Below are 16,274 nucleotides of genomic sequence, written 5' to 3' on the forward strand. Positions count from 1 at the left end.
AGATGCACTGGTGTGTCGGGGCAGGGAATCAAGAAGTCCAAATGTAAACAGAAAAGTCTATTTACTTTTAGCTTTGGGACTACTAGCAAAAAGCTAAAAGTAAATAGATCAGTGGAGCAGAGGAAAGGGAAGAGGGGGGAGGGGAGGGGAGGGGAAGGGGGAAGAGGAGAGAGGAGGGGGAGGAGGGAGGGGGAGCGGAGGGGGGAGGGGGACAGGAGGGGGGAGCGGGGAGAGGATGGGGGAGAGGGGAGAAGCAGGGACTGAGTTATAGCAAACTACCTTCTGAGCTTTTATAGTTACGTCAAAATGAACCTTAATGTGATGTGTAACTAAAAAGAACCAATAAAAAGGGGAAATAGTTTAATTTTATCTTCTTTTTTTTTTTTTTTTGGTACCTCGGATTGAACTCAGGGACACCCAACCACTAAGCCACATCCCCAGCCCTTTTTATAGTTTATTTTGAGACAGGGTCTGGCTGAGTAGCTTAGGCCTAAGTTTCTGAGGCTGGCTTTGAACTTGCTGTTCTCCTGCCTCAGCCTGCTGAGGGGCTGGGAATACAGGCGACTGCCACCACACCCAGCTCATATTCCAATCTTTTATATTTACTGTACTCTATGTAAATACAATATTCTATGTATTGAAAAAAAAATCCAAGACATCACCCATTTAATGACACAACATCCAGAAGCAATTTTAAAAGACGAATACATTCAATTGCATTAATGAAAAACAAAATAAAAAAATTTTCATGGCAAACAAACAAAAATGACTACAATCAATCAAAAAATGAGAAAGTGGGAAAGTGTATTTGCAACCTATATTACAGAAAAGGACAACTGTCCCTAATATACAAATAACTCTTAGAAATTTAGGAGGAAACAGGCCAAGTAGCCATTGAGTAAATTTAAAAGATATATGCACAGAAAGTTCATAGGAAAATAATTGAAAAAAAACTTTGAATTGAGAAAAATTTTTCAATAGGGCTCAAAATGAGACAAGTAAAAATAAAAACTACACCATAATGGCATCACTTTCCTCCAAGTTCACTGGTGTATTCTGTTGGGAATCCGTTTGAAAACAACACTGCTTGCACAATTCTGGAAGTGATATAGAAGCTTCTGCAGAGGAAGTTTGGCGACAACTAAAATGTTGCATATGCACTTTTTATACTCCCTCTACTCTCTCTCTCCCTCCCTCCCTATAGTGAGCACATAGATTTCATATGGTTGGTTTATTTTAATCAATACTTCATTTTGTCTGTAATTCCAGCAAATCAGGAGGCTGAGGCTGAGGCAATGTGAGATCATCCTCAGCCACTTAGCAAGGCCCTAAGCAACTTAGCAAGACCCTGTCATAAAATAAAAACCCAAAGTTCCGGAGATGTAGCTCAGTAGTTAAGCGCCCCTGGGTTCAATCTCTGCTACACAGAAAAACATTTTACATAGGTCTTTTCTGATGTTCTTTCTGTCTGCTGTGGTAAGACCCTATGTCCTTTCAACTCAAGTCTTTACTCTTTGATAACTTTCAGCTTTCTGGCATGAAAGTTGTCTGGGCATTGTCCTGTGTACTTCCTGCCCCAGTCCTGGAACCATCCCTTTAAGGAATCTCGGCTCCTCTCCTGGAGATGATTGCTCAGGGTGCCTGGGTTCCGGCACAGGCATGGCTGTTGGGTTGTATTGCTTCTGTTTTCAGCAGAAAGAGGAAAACACTCAGGTTCATTGAACAGCAATAAAAGCAACCAGTTTACCAACTGCTTAATATGAAAATCAGCAGTTTAAAGGAAAAAATAAGCATTTATCCTGATTTTTCTGTATGAAGCATCTGAACAAATCTTTCCAAGTGTTGAGGATACTGCTACAAGAATGAACAAAGTAGGAAAATCACGGTTTTCAAGACCAGACAAGAGCATTCTCCAGCAGCAAAGTTGAAGCATTTAATTATCATCCATCACCACCTGAATGTCTTTGCTGATCTTAGCGTCACTATAGTTGGGACATCAGCCGTTAGGCACCTCTGTAATAACAAGACACGAAGCAATATGACCCTGCCTTTGACGCATCCTTACCCTGAACATTCAACATGTAGATACGAAGCCTGAACAACTAACTTCCCTAACAAGCAACGTAGAAAATGGAGAAAGAAGATAAATGCCACTACAAAGAATCAAACAGGTAGCTATAGACAACCAGAGTGGCTAGGCAACTAACGTTTCTGCAAAAGGTCATCAGCGTCAGCGTGGGGCTCAGGGGAAGAAGGGGCACCCTAGAGACTCAACAGTCTTGCCAGCCAAGCACAAGGTGTTAACCCCACAAACCAGCTAGAAACGATAACTCCAACACAGCCAGGGACATTCAGTTAGGATCCAGGTGATAAGTGATACCAAGGAATTCATGTTAATTTGTTAAGTAAAATAATCAGGGTCACATTATGACTTTTGTGGTCACAGGGAATTTTTGTCTTTTTGAACTCCTTCCTACATAAAAATGTCCTTCCTCCATAAAAATGGTGTTCAAAGTATACTTTATGATCTCATTGGCACAAATATTAATATAACACCAGTGTAGATTCAATGTCATATTTTTGGTATTATTTATTTTTCTGACTTTGAAAGAAATAAAAACATTTCTTTTCTGGGCTCCTGTCGGTCCTGTGGGTCAAGGCAGAGTGCTCCAGGGACGAATCATCCCTGATGATAATGCCACAAACAACTGAAGGAATGCCTTCAGAACCAGCTTAGGTGCTAAGGTAAATGAATAAGAACTTAGTTCACAGAGACAGGAGCTCAAAGATAAGCACATAAAAAAGAATATGCAAATATGCCATTCTAAGGGGGGAACTTGAGAGCCCACGTAATCAATGTAGAAATTAGAAACAGCAAGGAAGAGAATGGTCATCACTAAAAAAAATGCTGGCAGCATTAACACATGGGTGACGATCACATTGAACTCAGAAAACAAGGACTAAGGCTAAGGAATCAGTCTAAATAGCCTCAGTGCTATTGCTGATCCACAATGAAGTGGCGCTCCCACAGGTCAGAGCTGTGCTCTTCTGCATGAGCCATGCATGGCCTATGTCTCCCTAAAAGAGCAAAGGGCAGCCCCGGGAGGAATGCTGTTTCCCAGTTACTGTCAGACCACTAGATGGTAGTGTACAGCCCTGGAGAGTCCTCATCTCCAATTGGTATAAGCCAATGGTGATCACTGTATATCTGGGTCCACGAAGGAAACAGACCTCAGGGGAATCTCAAGACAGGAGGCACTGCTATTTGGGAATTATGTGTATAGAGTGGGAGCTGGCAATGCAGCACCTGGTGCCTAACTAGTACGGTAGCATTTCCATAGGGCGGACAACCAGGTAGTGCTTGGCCCAGGCACATGCCTTCCCATACAAAATCCCCATCCAAGCCTCTTTCCTAATTTCTATCCCTTACCCAGCCTCTGTAGAAAGAGGTAAACAGGCAGAATTCTCATCCAACAGATAAAATTACCATCTCTATGAGAGCATAACTGTACATGTGTGATAAAGAGACTTGGGAGCAAGTTCTCTGGTTCCTGCTAGAGTGGGGTGAAAGGTGCCAAGCATACCTTACTTCTCTGATCAACGATAAAATTGAACAAGATGCTAAAGCAACTCTTCTTCAGGCACCGGGCAGCAGACAATAGAGGAATGTGATCCTAGAAAGAAAGAAAAAAAAAACACTCAATATAAGTCTTCCATCCACCCCATGTTCCTGCTTAGGGTCGTTTTCCAAAATGCAGCTCTAGGAGTTCAGCCCAGGGCATAGTGCTCTATTTGAAAGGAGGAAGCAGATATGACAGATGGAACTGACCGAGAAATATCCCCAGAAAACTGCATTTTAATTCACCTTGAATCTTGGCCAAATTCTAAAATCCTGGTAGAGAATAGCTACCGGGGATGAGGACAGCATTGTGAGCTGGCCAGAGATCCCAGAGATCACACATTTTGGGAGAGTTTGATATTCTGACCATTTAGAAGGAAGAGATCTTGCTAATCATCCTGGGCATTTAATTTAGATCCCCCCCAAAAGGCCATGATTTTAAGAGTAAGGTTTTCTCCAACTAGAGACTAAGAAAAATTCCAGACCTGCCCTGAAGTCTACAGTGAGATCCAGTCTACACACCAGTAAATTAATAAAGCCCACTACTCTCTAAAAGAAGACAATGAAATCTGGACTCCCCTGACGAGTGCTCTGGCTTGAGTAGGTGTCCACTCCAAAGGCCCACAAGTTGAGGCTTGGTCCTCTGGGCCCACTGTTGGAAGCAGCACTGTATGGGCATGGTCACAACTGGGCCACCTTCTTTCAGAGCATGGGGCCCTAGGCCACAGCAGCCACTGGACAGGAAGCCGGAGAGTAGCCAGCAGGAGGGGAGTGGCAGTGGCACCAGGGTCCCAGGCTCTGGTCTCCCTGCTCCCACACCTCCTCGAGGTCTGGAGAGTGTGCCTTTGATGACACAAGGCCAGACTTCCCAACAGTCTGGATTCTCAAGTGGCTTATTTAATTTGCACAATCATTCTTAGCAGTTACAGCTACACGAACTTGTAGATAACATTAAGAAAAAAATGTTTTTTCTATGTGGTGACTGCCTTTTTAAATGATGATAATTGCCTTTTTAAAACAAGTTAATATTCTCATAATACTCTTTCTCTTTTGTTGGTTGGTCAAGCCAGACTATTTCAGTCATGCTTTTAAATAAAGAATCAAATCTTGGTTTCCATTCTTGGGCTCATATTTCTTTCTGTTTCCATTTTTTTTACTCTCTTTTTTTTTTTTACTGGTACAATTATTATTATTTTTTTGCAAGGGCTGACTGATTTGTTGATTTTCTAACCATTTTAATTACTTGGTTAGGTGTTCCATGTAGGATTGTATTTTTCTTTTTCTTTATTAATGCTACCTATTTTAGCCTTTCCTGCATGCTCTCTGGTTGCTAGTTTTATTTCTGGTCTATCTATCATCGCCGGAGAGTTTGATGCCTTGTTCCTTTAATTTGTGATGATGAAGTTATTTAACAACGCATTTTCTTTGTTTGCAGGTTCATTTGTGTGTGTGTGGCAGAACTTGATACTGCACTCTGACCACATCTGCAAAAGACGAGGAAACCACCAAAAGCAATGCCCAGCTTCCACCTCCAGGAGCTCTTGGTAGGACTCCCAGTGAGAGGCAGGGAGTCCTCAGCCCATCCGCATGAGACCCTGGGGTGTAACTCAAGAAGGCATCCTGTGTTTACTGCAGAACTCTTCACCACAGCCAAGATGTGGAATCAACCTAGGCGCTCACTGGCAGATGGACAAGTCAGGAAAGCATGTTGTACATACACAATATTAGCCACAAAAAGAAAGTCCTCTCATTTGCAGCAGAGTGGACGAACTGGAGGACATTAGGTGACATAAGTAAAGTATGCAATACACATACCGCACATCTCCTTCACATATGGAAGCTGAAACATTGGTCTTGGAGAAGAGAAGAGTGGGAGAGTGGTCACCAGAGCCTGGGTGAGAAGGGGATGGAGACAGGGGGCTGATGGCCACGGGGTTCTTCTGGAATACGCACGGGTAGGAGGAATAATTCCAGTGTTTGCAGCACAGTGGGGTAACTATGGTTGGCAACAACAAACCGAATATTTCAAAACAGCTAGTGACCCAGGAATCACACTGTTATGTATTTTCCCAAGCGAACAAAAATATACTCTCATAAAACTTTGTGTGTGTGAATATTTTAGTCATAGATTTTTTGCAGTAGAAAAAAAAATGGAAATAACCTAAGTGACCATAAACTAGTAAATGGATAAATTAATATGGTCTATACACTCAGTGGAATACTACTTGCCAATAAGAGAGGACAAACTACAGGTGAATATAACATCAAAAAATCGCAAAAGCATGTTAATTGACAAAAGAGTTTACATTGTAAGTTAACATTTGTATGAAAATCTAGCAGTTCAATTAGTGGTTGCCTGAGGTCAAGAACGAGGAAAGAGAACTGAACCTACATTGTAAAAATGTTACGCGATGATGAAGATATTTTATATAATTTTTTCCTACAAATCCTTCCTATGTTTATTTTAAAACATCAAGTCATATACTTTCAATGTATGAATTTTACTACTCCAATTCAAATATACCATAATGAAATTCAGAGTATGTGGTCAAGCTATCATCCAGCATTGTCTTTTGCTTATCTAACAAATGTTGACTATTATAAATTGAATTCACCCTCTGACACTGTTTTCTTTCCTAGACTCTCAGATGCAAATACATTCTTAAATAGCTAAAACTCAAGAATTGACAATCATATTAATCCACTCTCTTGGCAATGTGACAAATTTCTCTCTGGCTTTGTTTTGTTCCCTTTTTGTGGTACTGGAGTCCAGTGGCATTCTCCTACCAAGCTGCATCTTTAGGGCTTTTTCAGTTTTTAAATTTTGGGATAGGATTGTGCTAATTTTCTCAGGCTGCCTGTGAGTTTCTAGGATTACAGGTGCGTACCCCCACACCTGCTGCAAAGTGACTGAGCTAAATATGTGCATGAGTCTGGGGGGGAAAAACAGCTAGTAAAGGAGAGTTTGAATGGTCCTAGGAAAAGTAAATGTCTGAGGTAATAGATACGCCAAGTACCCTGATCTGTTCTGTGCATATTTGTATGCATGTATTGAAGTACCCCATAAATATGTACAATGATTATGTATCAAATAAAAATGTATTTAACTTTTTTTAAGTACCTCTTCATACAAAGTCCTGAGGAAACCTCAATATTCTTGAACTCTGGCAACTGTGAATTATAGAATAGGCCCTCTCACAGGGCCAGGAAAGTTCTCAGCCCTCAGCGCACATCAGAATGACCTTGTGACTTTTTAAAGTTCACCACCTGGGTGCCCCCAGTGAGCACAGGGATCCAGGGCCAGGTTTTCAGATGGCTCTTCCCAGCAGCAAGGGTGGGGGCCAACAAGTCAGGCATGAAAAATGTTGACTTAGAAGGTACAGTTGCTGGAGAAAGGGATCCTTCCTGATGCTGAGGGCCATGAGAGAGGCAGGGCCGGCACCAGTGGAGAATAAACAGTGGGGAAAGATGTCTGTGGAGGCCCTTCTGAAGGGACAGACAGCATGAGGAGGGCACTGGGCAAGGGCTAGGGTCCATCAGCCCCTCTGCCAGCTCTACTTGTGTCCTGTACGTCTTTCCCAACCTGAGACAAATTGGCAAGGACAGTAGCTTTACACCCATGATTGTTTTGAAAAAGGTACTGCTTTTTATAAACGTAAGATTATATTCTCATTCATTCTGTTTTTTTCTTTCCCTTGGGAGCTCCTGTGCCTTGAGGGTTAGTTCTCCTCCACAAGCCTTCCAGGATGTCAGGGTGGTTGTGAAACTGCCCTGTTGCCTGCATTGTGGAAATGAAGTCACCTGCTTCCAGCTACCTCTTTCCCCGATTCTGTAGGTCAATTTGCAGTCATCTTCGTTCTGCTGTTAATGACTTTTGCTTTCTATATGAGGTTCTAATTATATCACGTCCAAGAAGCCAATTCTGTAAGCTTTTAGGTAGAAGAGGCACAATGTCCTGAGCTCACCGTGTGATCCTGGACAAGGTCCCGGCTGCCCGGGCCTCTTGCTCTTCCTCAGGTAATGAGGTGGGGCATGACTTCGAGCCAAGCAGGCAGGTAGGAGGTGAAAAGGAGCCAGCTAAGTTTTCCTGCTGTGATTGCCTTCTTCATTTTTTTTTCTTTTGCAGGCCTTGGGGTGGAATCCAGGGCCCCAAGCATGGTAGGCAAGTGCTCTGCTGCTGAGCTCCACCCCAGCATGTCTTCAATTTTAAGCCATCTGGAAAGCCCATAATAGCAAACTTTCCTCGTTTCCTGCTTCCCTGCTTGCTTGATTTCCCCTTCTCGCCTTTCTCTTTTTATTCTCTTCCCATCCTTCTTTCTGTCACTGTCTTTCCCCCCTCTCTTCCTTTTACATTTGGCTTGAAACTCAGAACTGAGGAGGCTCAATAAGGCGGCTTGTTCATGATGCTGTCTGATCCAAGTTGAAATCTTTCAATTTTTTCTTGATATTTGATCACAGGTCTGGATTCACAAATATTAGCAGAAAAAAAAAAAAGAATTCAGCATTTTTCTTTCCAATCTGAGCCCATTGATTCCAATCAGAGAGATTCCAGCAGTAAGGGCTTTATCAATAATGACAGCTTGAGCCCTTAATGATCAGCCCCGACTGGACATTCTTACAGCCATCCAGACCTGCCCGGCCCATGTCCGTGGTGCTGTCACCTCCAGAAGCTGCTCCCTGCTCACGACCTTGAGTGCACTCTCATCTGGTGATTCTAGTTGCTGAGCCTTGCTTCCTCTTCTTGCTAGCTCAATAAAAACCCACCATTAGCCAGTCCAGTGCCGGGGCTCTCCATTGGTGTTCGCACCACATGGCCATCACTCTAGCCCTGGAGACAAAGATTTCTACTGTTTAGGACCAAGAGAAAGGCACTAGCTCAACTGTCTGCTTCAAGAGAATGAAGACAAGCCACAGATTGAGAAAACTTTGCAAAAGACATTTTAATAAAGGATTGCTACTCAGAATATACAGAGAATTCTTAAAATGAACTTGGTAAGAAAACAAACCTTTTGGTGCAGCCTGTGGGTCAAAGGCCTGATCAGATAACTCACTAAAAATGGCAAACAAGCATATTAAAAGATGCTCCACATCAGATGTCATCAGAGAATTACAAATTAAAACAATAAAGAGACATCACTGCGCACCTATTAGAATGGTCAAAACCCAGAACGCTGACAGTACAAAGTACTGATGGAGCTGTGGAGCAGCCAGAACTCTCTTGTATTAATTCCTGGGGCAAACTGCAAACTAGTAGACAGGCGGTTGGGCAGTTTCTTACAAAACTAAACATATTCTTACTGTACAATCCAGCAATTGCACTCTTTGGTATTGACCTAGAGGGGTTAAAAATGTGTATCTACATAAAAACCTGAAAATGATGTTCGCAACTTTATTCATAATTGCCAAAACTTGAAAGCTAACAAGATGTCCTCAGGATAAATAAACTGTGGTTCATCTAGACAATAAAATATTCCTTAGTACTAAAAAGAGGCCACAAAAAGAGGTGGATGAAGTTTAAGTGCACATTGTTAAGTGAATGAAGCAAATCTTAAGACTATATACTGCATTTCAACTAAAAGGCAAAACTGTGGAGACAGTTTAAAAAAAAAAAAGTTCCAATGGTTGCCAGAGGGAAAGGGGAGAGCCCTCTGGAGGAACAGACAGGGTAAAGAGGGCACAGAGGATTTTGAGGGCAGTGGAAACCACTCTTCTGTGATACTATAATGGTGATGCCTGCCATCCTGGGTCTACCCAAGCCCTCAGAGTGCCCACCGTCATGGACCGTAATGCGAACCATGAACTTTGGGTGGTAAAGGTGCGTCGCTGTAGGTTCATCAATCCTAACACACGTAACCTCCTGTGGGGGAGTTGGTGGGGCAGGGATCCTGTGGGAAGTCTGTACTCTTTGCTCAAATTTGCTGAATGTAAAACTGCTCTGGAAAAGAAAATCCATGTTGAAGGGGAAAAAAGAAATGTCTACAAATCACCTTTTACTCCTTGTCACTAAGATGGGCCTACCTTGGAGCAAGGACTCACCTGGAGGAGGAGGCTTCATGGGGGGAAGCAAGCGAGACAGCCAGGCATTTTCTAGTATGCGTGTCACTGGAGAAGTTGGGTCACCTGCACCCTACAACAAGCATCGTTGGCCGTCCCTCAACCAACCTGAGGCGGTGGCCACGGTGCTCCTCGAAATCTTCAAGCTCAACCCACAGCTACTCAAATCCACCAATGGGACAAGGAAGATGGTCAGCTCTGCGCTCTTCCTGGGTATGACGAGACCTCGCAGGGCATGTTGGCTTGCTTGGATCACGCCAGCACCCTTGGCCCTCACTTGGGTGTTACAGTCCGTGATGACTGTCTTCAGGTGAACTGCTGCTGTCTCTGGGTTGAGCTCTTCTCTTTGTATGACACCCCCACCACACCAGCCACTGCTCCCATTGGTCCAATGTGACTCTGGTTCGACCAATCAGAGCCCTGTATTCCCCTCCCACAGCGATTGGCTTCAGGAACTAGACCACCAGAAACCACACCCCTAAACTCTTCTGTCATTTGAGCCTATAAATTCCCTCCGGCCTGAGCGGTTTGGGGTTGGATTTGCGGTGCAGATTCACCCACAGGAAGCCTAGCACCTGCCAGGGTGTGCCCATGGAAGGCAGCTGGCAAGACGCAGGAGCCTGTCCCTTGGCCTCGGGGTGTAGGCAGCTGCTTCTCCTGGAAGCTTCTGGAAGAGAGGTAGCTAAGAGGCCAGGTAGAGTGGGATGCCTGAAGGCAGGACAGGTCCATGAGGGGCCACCAGAGTGAGCCTCCCAAAGCTCCAGATCCGCCTCCGCAGATCAGGCCTCCACCCTGACTCCCCTCTGCACCTTTTCTGTACCATCTTTTCCTCCAAAGTAATAAAAACAGTTCTGTGTTCCTTCCCGTGTGTCGCTTTTCAAACCCAGCCAGCTCTTTCTCATAATACCCAGCACTTTGCAGTCTGCTTTCTCCTTCTCCCTTCACAGCCCACTAGAGCAAAAGTCAGCCCGCCCACCCCCAAATTAGCGCTTTCCTACTACCCCGGGATTTCTGGAACCCTCGCCCTGAGAGTCAGGCTGTCGCTGACCACCCTCAGCTGAGGCCACGTTTCCCACACGCTTGGCAGTCCTCAGCTCTGGTGGTGCACTAAATCACTCACAAATATTGGACCAAATACTAGTTCTGGACCCCATCCACAATTAGGATTGAGTTGCTCAGGCACCAGGATTTCATAAATTCCCCAGGTGACCCAAACGTGCAGCTCCGCAGTGTGAGTGTTTAGTTTCTGGGGCTCTGTCATCATGGCTCCTTGCACCTGCATGAAGAATTTAGTGAAAAGTCCAGACAAAAAGTCTCAAAGAACGTTTAAGACTAAAATCTTCCAGTGGATTCCACTGTACATGGAATGTTCTAGAAGGCTCTGCATGCCTTGAACGTCTCTCCTATTGTAGCCTAGGGGCTCCCTCCCATCCCCCCTGCTCCTGGGGACCTCCTATCTGGGGCCTGATTCCCACTCCTGGTCAGTTCTGGGATTAAACACCCTTCTCAGGAGGCCTTCAGTGACACCTGGCTGAAGTGTTTCCTCAGCAGTTGCTCCAGTGAATTATTTTGCTTAATTGTGCTTCATGCTTTATTTTCATAACATTTAGCACTAGGTAAGGAAGTTATCTTGCCTTTTTCTGTGTGTAGGTACTTATTTTTCATATCACTTCCCACCCACCCACCCCCAGAATTTCACTTGTATCCCCAGCATAGGGGATCCGGAAGTAGAACCTGTGTTCACTAAGTGAATAGAAAAGACCAGAAGATCTATTTCTCATCTAGAAAAATAAGAGACCCAGAATAGCTAAAGCAATCTTTAGGAAGAAGAGTGAAGTAGGTGGCATCACTATACCAGACCTTAAACTATGCTATAGAGCAATAGCAACAAAAACAAAATGGTATTGGCACCAAAACAGACTGGTAAAACAATGGTACAGAATAGAGGACACAGAAACAAGCTACACATAACTACAGTTATCTTATATTAGACAAAGGGGCCAAAAACATGCTTTGGAGAAAAGATAGCCTCTTCAACAAATAGTGCTGGGAGAACTGGAAATCCATATGCAACAAAATGAAATTAAACCCCTATCTCTCACCATGCACAAAACTCAACTCAAAATGGATCAAGGACCTAGGAATTAAACTAGAGACACTGTGCCTTTTAGAATAAAAAGTAGGCCCAAATCTCCATCATGTCTGATTAGGCCCCAACTTCCTTAATAAGACTTCTATAGCACAAGAATTAAAATCCAGAATCAATAAATGTGATGGATTCAAACTAAAAAGCTTCTTCAAAGAAACAATCAGTGAAGTGATGGTATAGTGATGCCACCTAGATTTGGGGAGCAAATTTTTCCCACATGCACATCAGATAAAGCACTAATCTCTAGGATATATTAAGAACTCAAAAATATTAACACCAAAAAAACAAATAACCCAATCAATAAATGGGCCAAGAAATTGAACTGACTCTTCTTAGAAGATGATATACAATTAATCAACAAATATATGAAAAAATGTTCAACATCTCTAGCAATTAGAGAAATGCAAATCACAACTACTCTAAGAGTTCATCTCACTCCAGTCAGAATGGCAGCTATTATGAAGATATAACAATAAGTGTTGGCAAGGATGTGAGGAAAAAAGTACACTCATACATTGCTGGTGGGACTTGCAAATTGGTGCAGCCAAAATGGAAAGCAGCATGGAGATTCTTTGGAAAACTTGGAATGGAACCACTATTTGACCCAGCTATCCCTCTCCTCGGTCTATACCCAAAGGACTTAAAAACAGCATACTACAGGGACACAGCTATATCAACGTTTATAGCAGCACAATTTACAATAGCTAAACTGTAGGACCAACATAGATGTCCTTCAATTGATGAACAGTTAAAGAAACTGTGATACATACACACACACACACACACACACACACACATACTATTCAGCATTAAAAGAGAATAAAATCATGGCATTTGCAGGTAAATGGATGGAGTTGAGAATATAATGGTAAGTAAAGTTAGCCAGTCCCCAAAAAACAAATGCTGAATGTTTTCTCTGACATAAGGATTTCTCTGATATAAGGATGCTGATTTATAATGGGGTTGGGTGAGTAGCTTGGGAGGATTAGACAAACTTTAGGTAGGGAAAAGGGAGGGAGGGAGGGACAGGGAAATGAAATAGGAAAGATGGTAGAATGAGATGGACATCATTATCCTAACTACATGTATGAAGTCATGAATGGTGTGACTCTAATTTGTGTGCAACCAGAGGTATGAAAAATTGTGCTGTATATGTGTAATATGAATTGTAATGCATTCTGCTGTCATATATAACAAATTAGAATAAAATAATAATAATAATAATAATAATAATAATAAAAAGAACAGAAGATGCCAAGTTTCACCGGAAGGTGGCAGCATGTGCACAGTCAAAAGAGAGTTCCTCTGTCTGGGTCCCCACCAAAGAACATGCAGAGGAACTGTCAGCCTGGAGGCATTTCCGGCTTCTCATCCTTCCATATCTACCTAAAGAATCTAAATGCAATGAAGTCCCCCTTCACACCACTGGAAAGGAGGGTAAGCTTTTAAATTGTCCCTACTGGGCCCAGGTGTTGCCTCTTTATAACAGACTCATCAGTAATCTCCCTAAATATTGGACATCATTTAAAAAACAGTTGCAAAACATTTTTTTTAATTCCAAATGTTTGAGAAGTGAAGGGTATAGAAGACTTTTAAAGATGAGCTTAGATACTCTTGTTTTGAGAGGAAGTCAGCTAAGGCTGGGAGTCAAGACCTCATTTACAGATATTTTTTGATTAGCTACAATACTGTATGCCTAACCATGTTGCTAAGCCTAACGGGGTTTTTTAAAACAACTTTCACACAACTTGCCATAAATGGGTACTAATAGTAATAAATTGTAAGTGTAGAGTCCTTTCATAGATTTTTCCTGGGGGATGAGAAAAATGAATATTCATAACCTGCAGAAGTAATGTGCTGAAATTTGGTATTTGCATGTTAAAAAAAAATAAGGTGGCAGGGAGCTGGGACATATTTCAGTGGTAGAGTGTTTATCTAGAATGCACGAGGCCCTGGTTCCATCCCCAGCAATAATAATAATAATAATAATAATAATAATAATAATAATAATAATACAGTGCCTTGTGGATCGGGGAAAGGTACACAACTTGGGGAAGACCTGAGTTTGAGTGCAGCATAGAGACCTAGCCACTTAACCCCTGAGTCCCTTGTTTGGGTGCCCAACTGACCCCAAGCAGACCTTATTTTCACAGTATTTAATACTATCTGCTCCATGTAAGTTTGAAGAACAAGCTTGAATGATAACATTAATGCTATCAGTGTGGTGGGGAGGACTGAATGAGATAATAAACACAGGCAGGCATTTTCTTCATAAAATGCTGCGAGATGGTGTGTATTGTTATAGGCTAGTTGTGTTAGTCAGCCAGAAGGGAGCCTGGAGCAGGAAGGGAGGGTCACTGTCCACTGAGACCCTGGCAAGGCTCCTTAGAGGTGAGAAGGGTTTGAAGCTCTGAAGCATCTTTCTCCATCACTACCAGCCAGGCTGAGTCCGGTGGACGTGTACCAGGCAGCAGGGGCCACTGTGCCCTCCGTCATCTGAGGGGGACTTGTGCCCTAATCTGGGCCTGATTCTGTGCTCCAGAGCGTGGAAACACATCCCTCTGGGCTAGGTCCTCTCTGCACGGTCAGGAGTGGTTTTCCAGCCAGTTGGGCCTCATCCTGCATCTGCAGGACCCCTCCCATCCCCACCTCACACATATTAGCATCCTCAGAAAAAAGAGTCTCAATCCATTCAGAATGATGTTATTGCCACTATGATTATTATAGTTATGACTATGACAGTCATTGGGAGGAAGATCACCCAAATGCATGAAGGCAGAGGAAGCGAGGCCTCTGTGTCTCTGGGCCAAGCTAGACAGCCAGCAAATAGAGGCATCAGCGTGCCTTCTGCCAGGCTCCCCCAGGTATGTGGGGAAGCAGCATGTGTCCAGGTTGTGGGGCAGCTGTACTGCAGTGGGAGGAAGTCCTCTCTGTCTCCTCCACTGGAGACATGTGCAATGACCTTCCTTATTGTCCCTGGTACGCCCCACATCCTCCTCACCCGCTCTGTGAGAGCCCCAGGCCAGCCCCTCATCACCTGTTGCCTGTATCTTTACCCCCTCATTGCCCTCTTCTGGGTTCCCCCAGCCCCTCTAGTCCAGCCCTGTGAGGACCCTCTCTAGCACCAGGTGTCCAGTCATTTCCCTGTTCAAAATCAGCAGGAGCTTCTCCTTGCTCAGAGAAGATATGACAAAGTCTTCCCCGTGGCTTGAAAAACCTTCAAAGACAGGTGCCATCATCTGAATGTGCACCCCCAAATTTACATGTTGATATCCTAACCCCCAAGGCCTTGAAAGATGGCACCTCTGGGGAGGTGATTAGGTCCTGAGGGTAGAGGCTCTGTGATTGGCATGAGTGCCCCATAAAGAGGCCCCACAGGACCCTCGCCCTTCCATCACTCGAGGACACAGCAAGAAGGTGTTATCCAGAAAGTAGTTCCTTCCAAAGCCTCTAGAACAGTGAGAAATAACCATGCTGTTTATAAGCTGCCCTGTATATTAAAGTTAAAGTGTCCCAAGCAGACTAAGACACTGGCCACCCCCTCCTCAAATGCAACCCCAGAAAGACAGATGCCCCACCTGAACAGGCCCAGCCTCTTCACATCCCCACTCCTGCTCTGGAACCAGGTTATTCCCACAGTGCAATCTTCTAGAAGTACCTCATCACCCTGCCAATAGCCTCTCAAGGTCTTTCAAAGCCCACCTTCTCCAAATATTTGCCAGTGTTGGATTATTTCCTCCTTGACCTCTCCTGCCTGTCTGTATTCAAGATGCAAGCCCTCAGCTCTGGGCCACTAAGCTCACACTGCTGGTTCCCTGAGCCTGCAGTCCCTGGAGTTCTGGGTCTGAGTTGTGGTCCCCTTCAGTACTAAGCACCAGCAATGGTTGGAGCTGTACACATTTCTGGTGAGTTGAAAGTGGATTTCTCCACTTGCTTTGATTTGTTCTCACAGTGGCCCTGGCTGGAATGAGCACGGTGCTGTAAAGGGACACAAGAGGCCTAGCGACTTGGCCTGAGTCATGCACCAAGGTGACAGAAGCATGCACAGAGCCTTGTGCAGTCCAGAAGAAGCAAGGTGGGCCCACCAAGATGGCATTCTCTGTGAGCACGGTCCTGTAACACGGTAAGAATCCAGATCTTGTATCTGGATCCCGGTTTCATGATTTCCCTTCCACCTGTACAGTCCTGGGGACATTTCTTCACCTCTCTGAATGTCAGTCCCCTTATTTATAAAATAAATGTCATCATAGCTCCCTCATAAGAGTGCTGGGGCCTATCGTCGTGTGGAAGAGCAGCATTGATTCAGGCACACACCGCCACAGAGGTAAAGCTTTGTGAGATAAGATCAGCACCAAAACCACTCAAAAACAACAGGTTCAGGCTTCTCTTTGTGCCTGGGAATAGTGGTGGGGTCCAAAGTACCATCCCAGGAATGGGGAGGAGGAGGAGAGG

The 16,274-nt window shown here is 44.0% G+C and overlaps 1 protein-coding gene across 1 annotated transcript in view; it reads right to left on the bottom strand.

Annotated features, from left to right (window-relative positions):
• Positions 1–785: 785 nt before the first annotated feature.
• Positions 786–16,274, bottom strand: part of LOC144369137 (E3 ubiquitin-protein ligase RNF217-like) — a 78,491-nt gene continuing 63,002 nt past the window's right edge. Inside the window, 2 exon segments of the mRNA XM_078028229.1 lie at positions 786–1,682; positions 3,585–3,674. Coding sequence (XP_077884355.1) covers positions 1,500–1,682; positions 3,585–3,674 — 273 coding nt within the window. The 3' untranslated portion in view covers positions 786–1,499.

This window comes from Ictidomys tridecemlineatus, chromosome 12, assembly GCF_052094955.1.
Source record: "Ictidomys tridecemlineatus isolate mIctTri1 chromosome 12, mIctTri1.hap1, whole genome shotgun sequence".
Lineage (NCBI taxonomy): Eukaryota > Metazoa > Chordata > Mammalia > Rodentia > Sciuridae > Ictidomys > Ictidomys tridecemlineatus.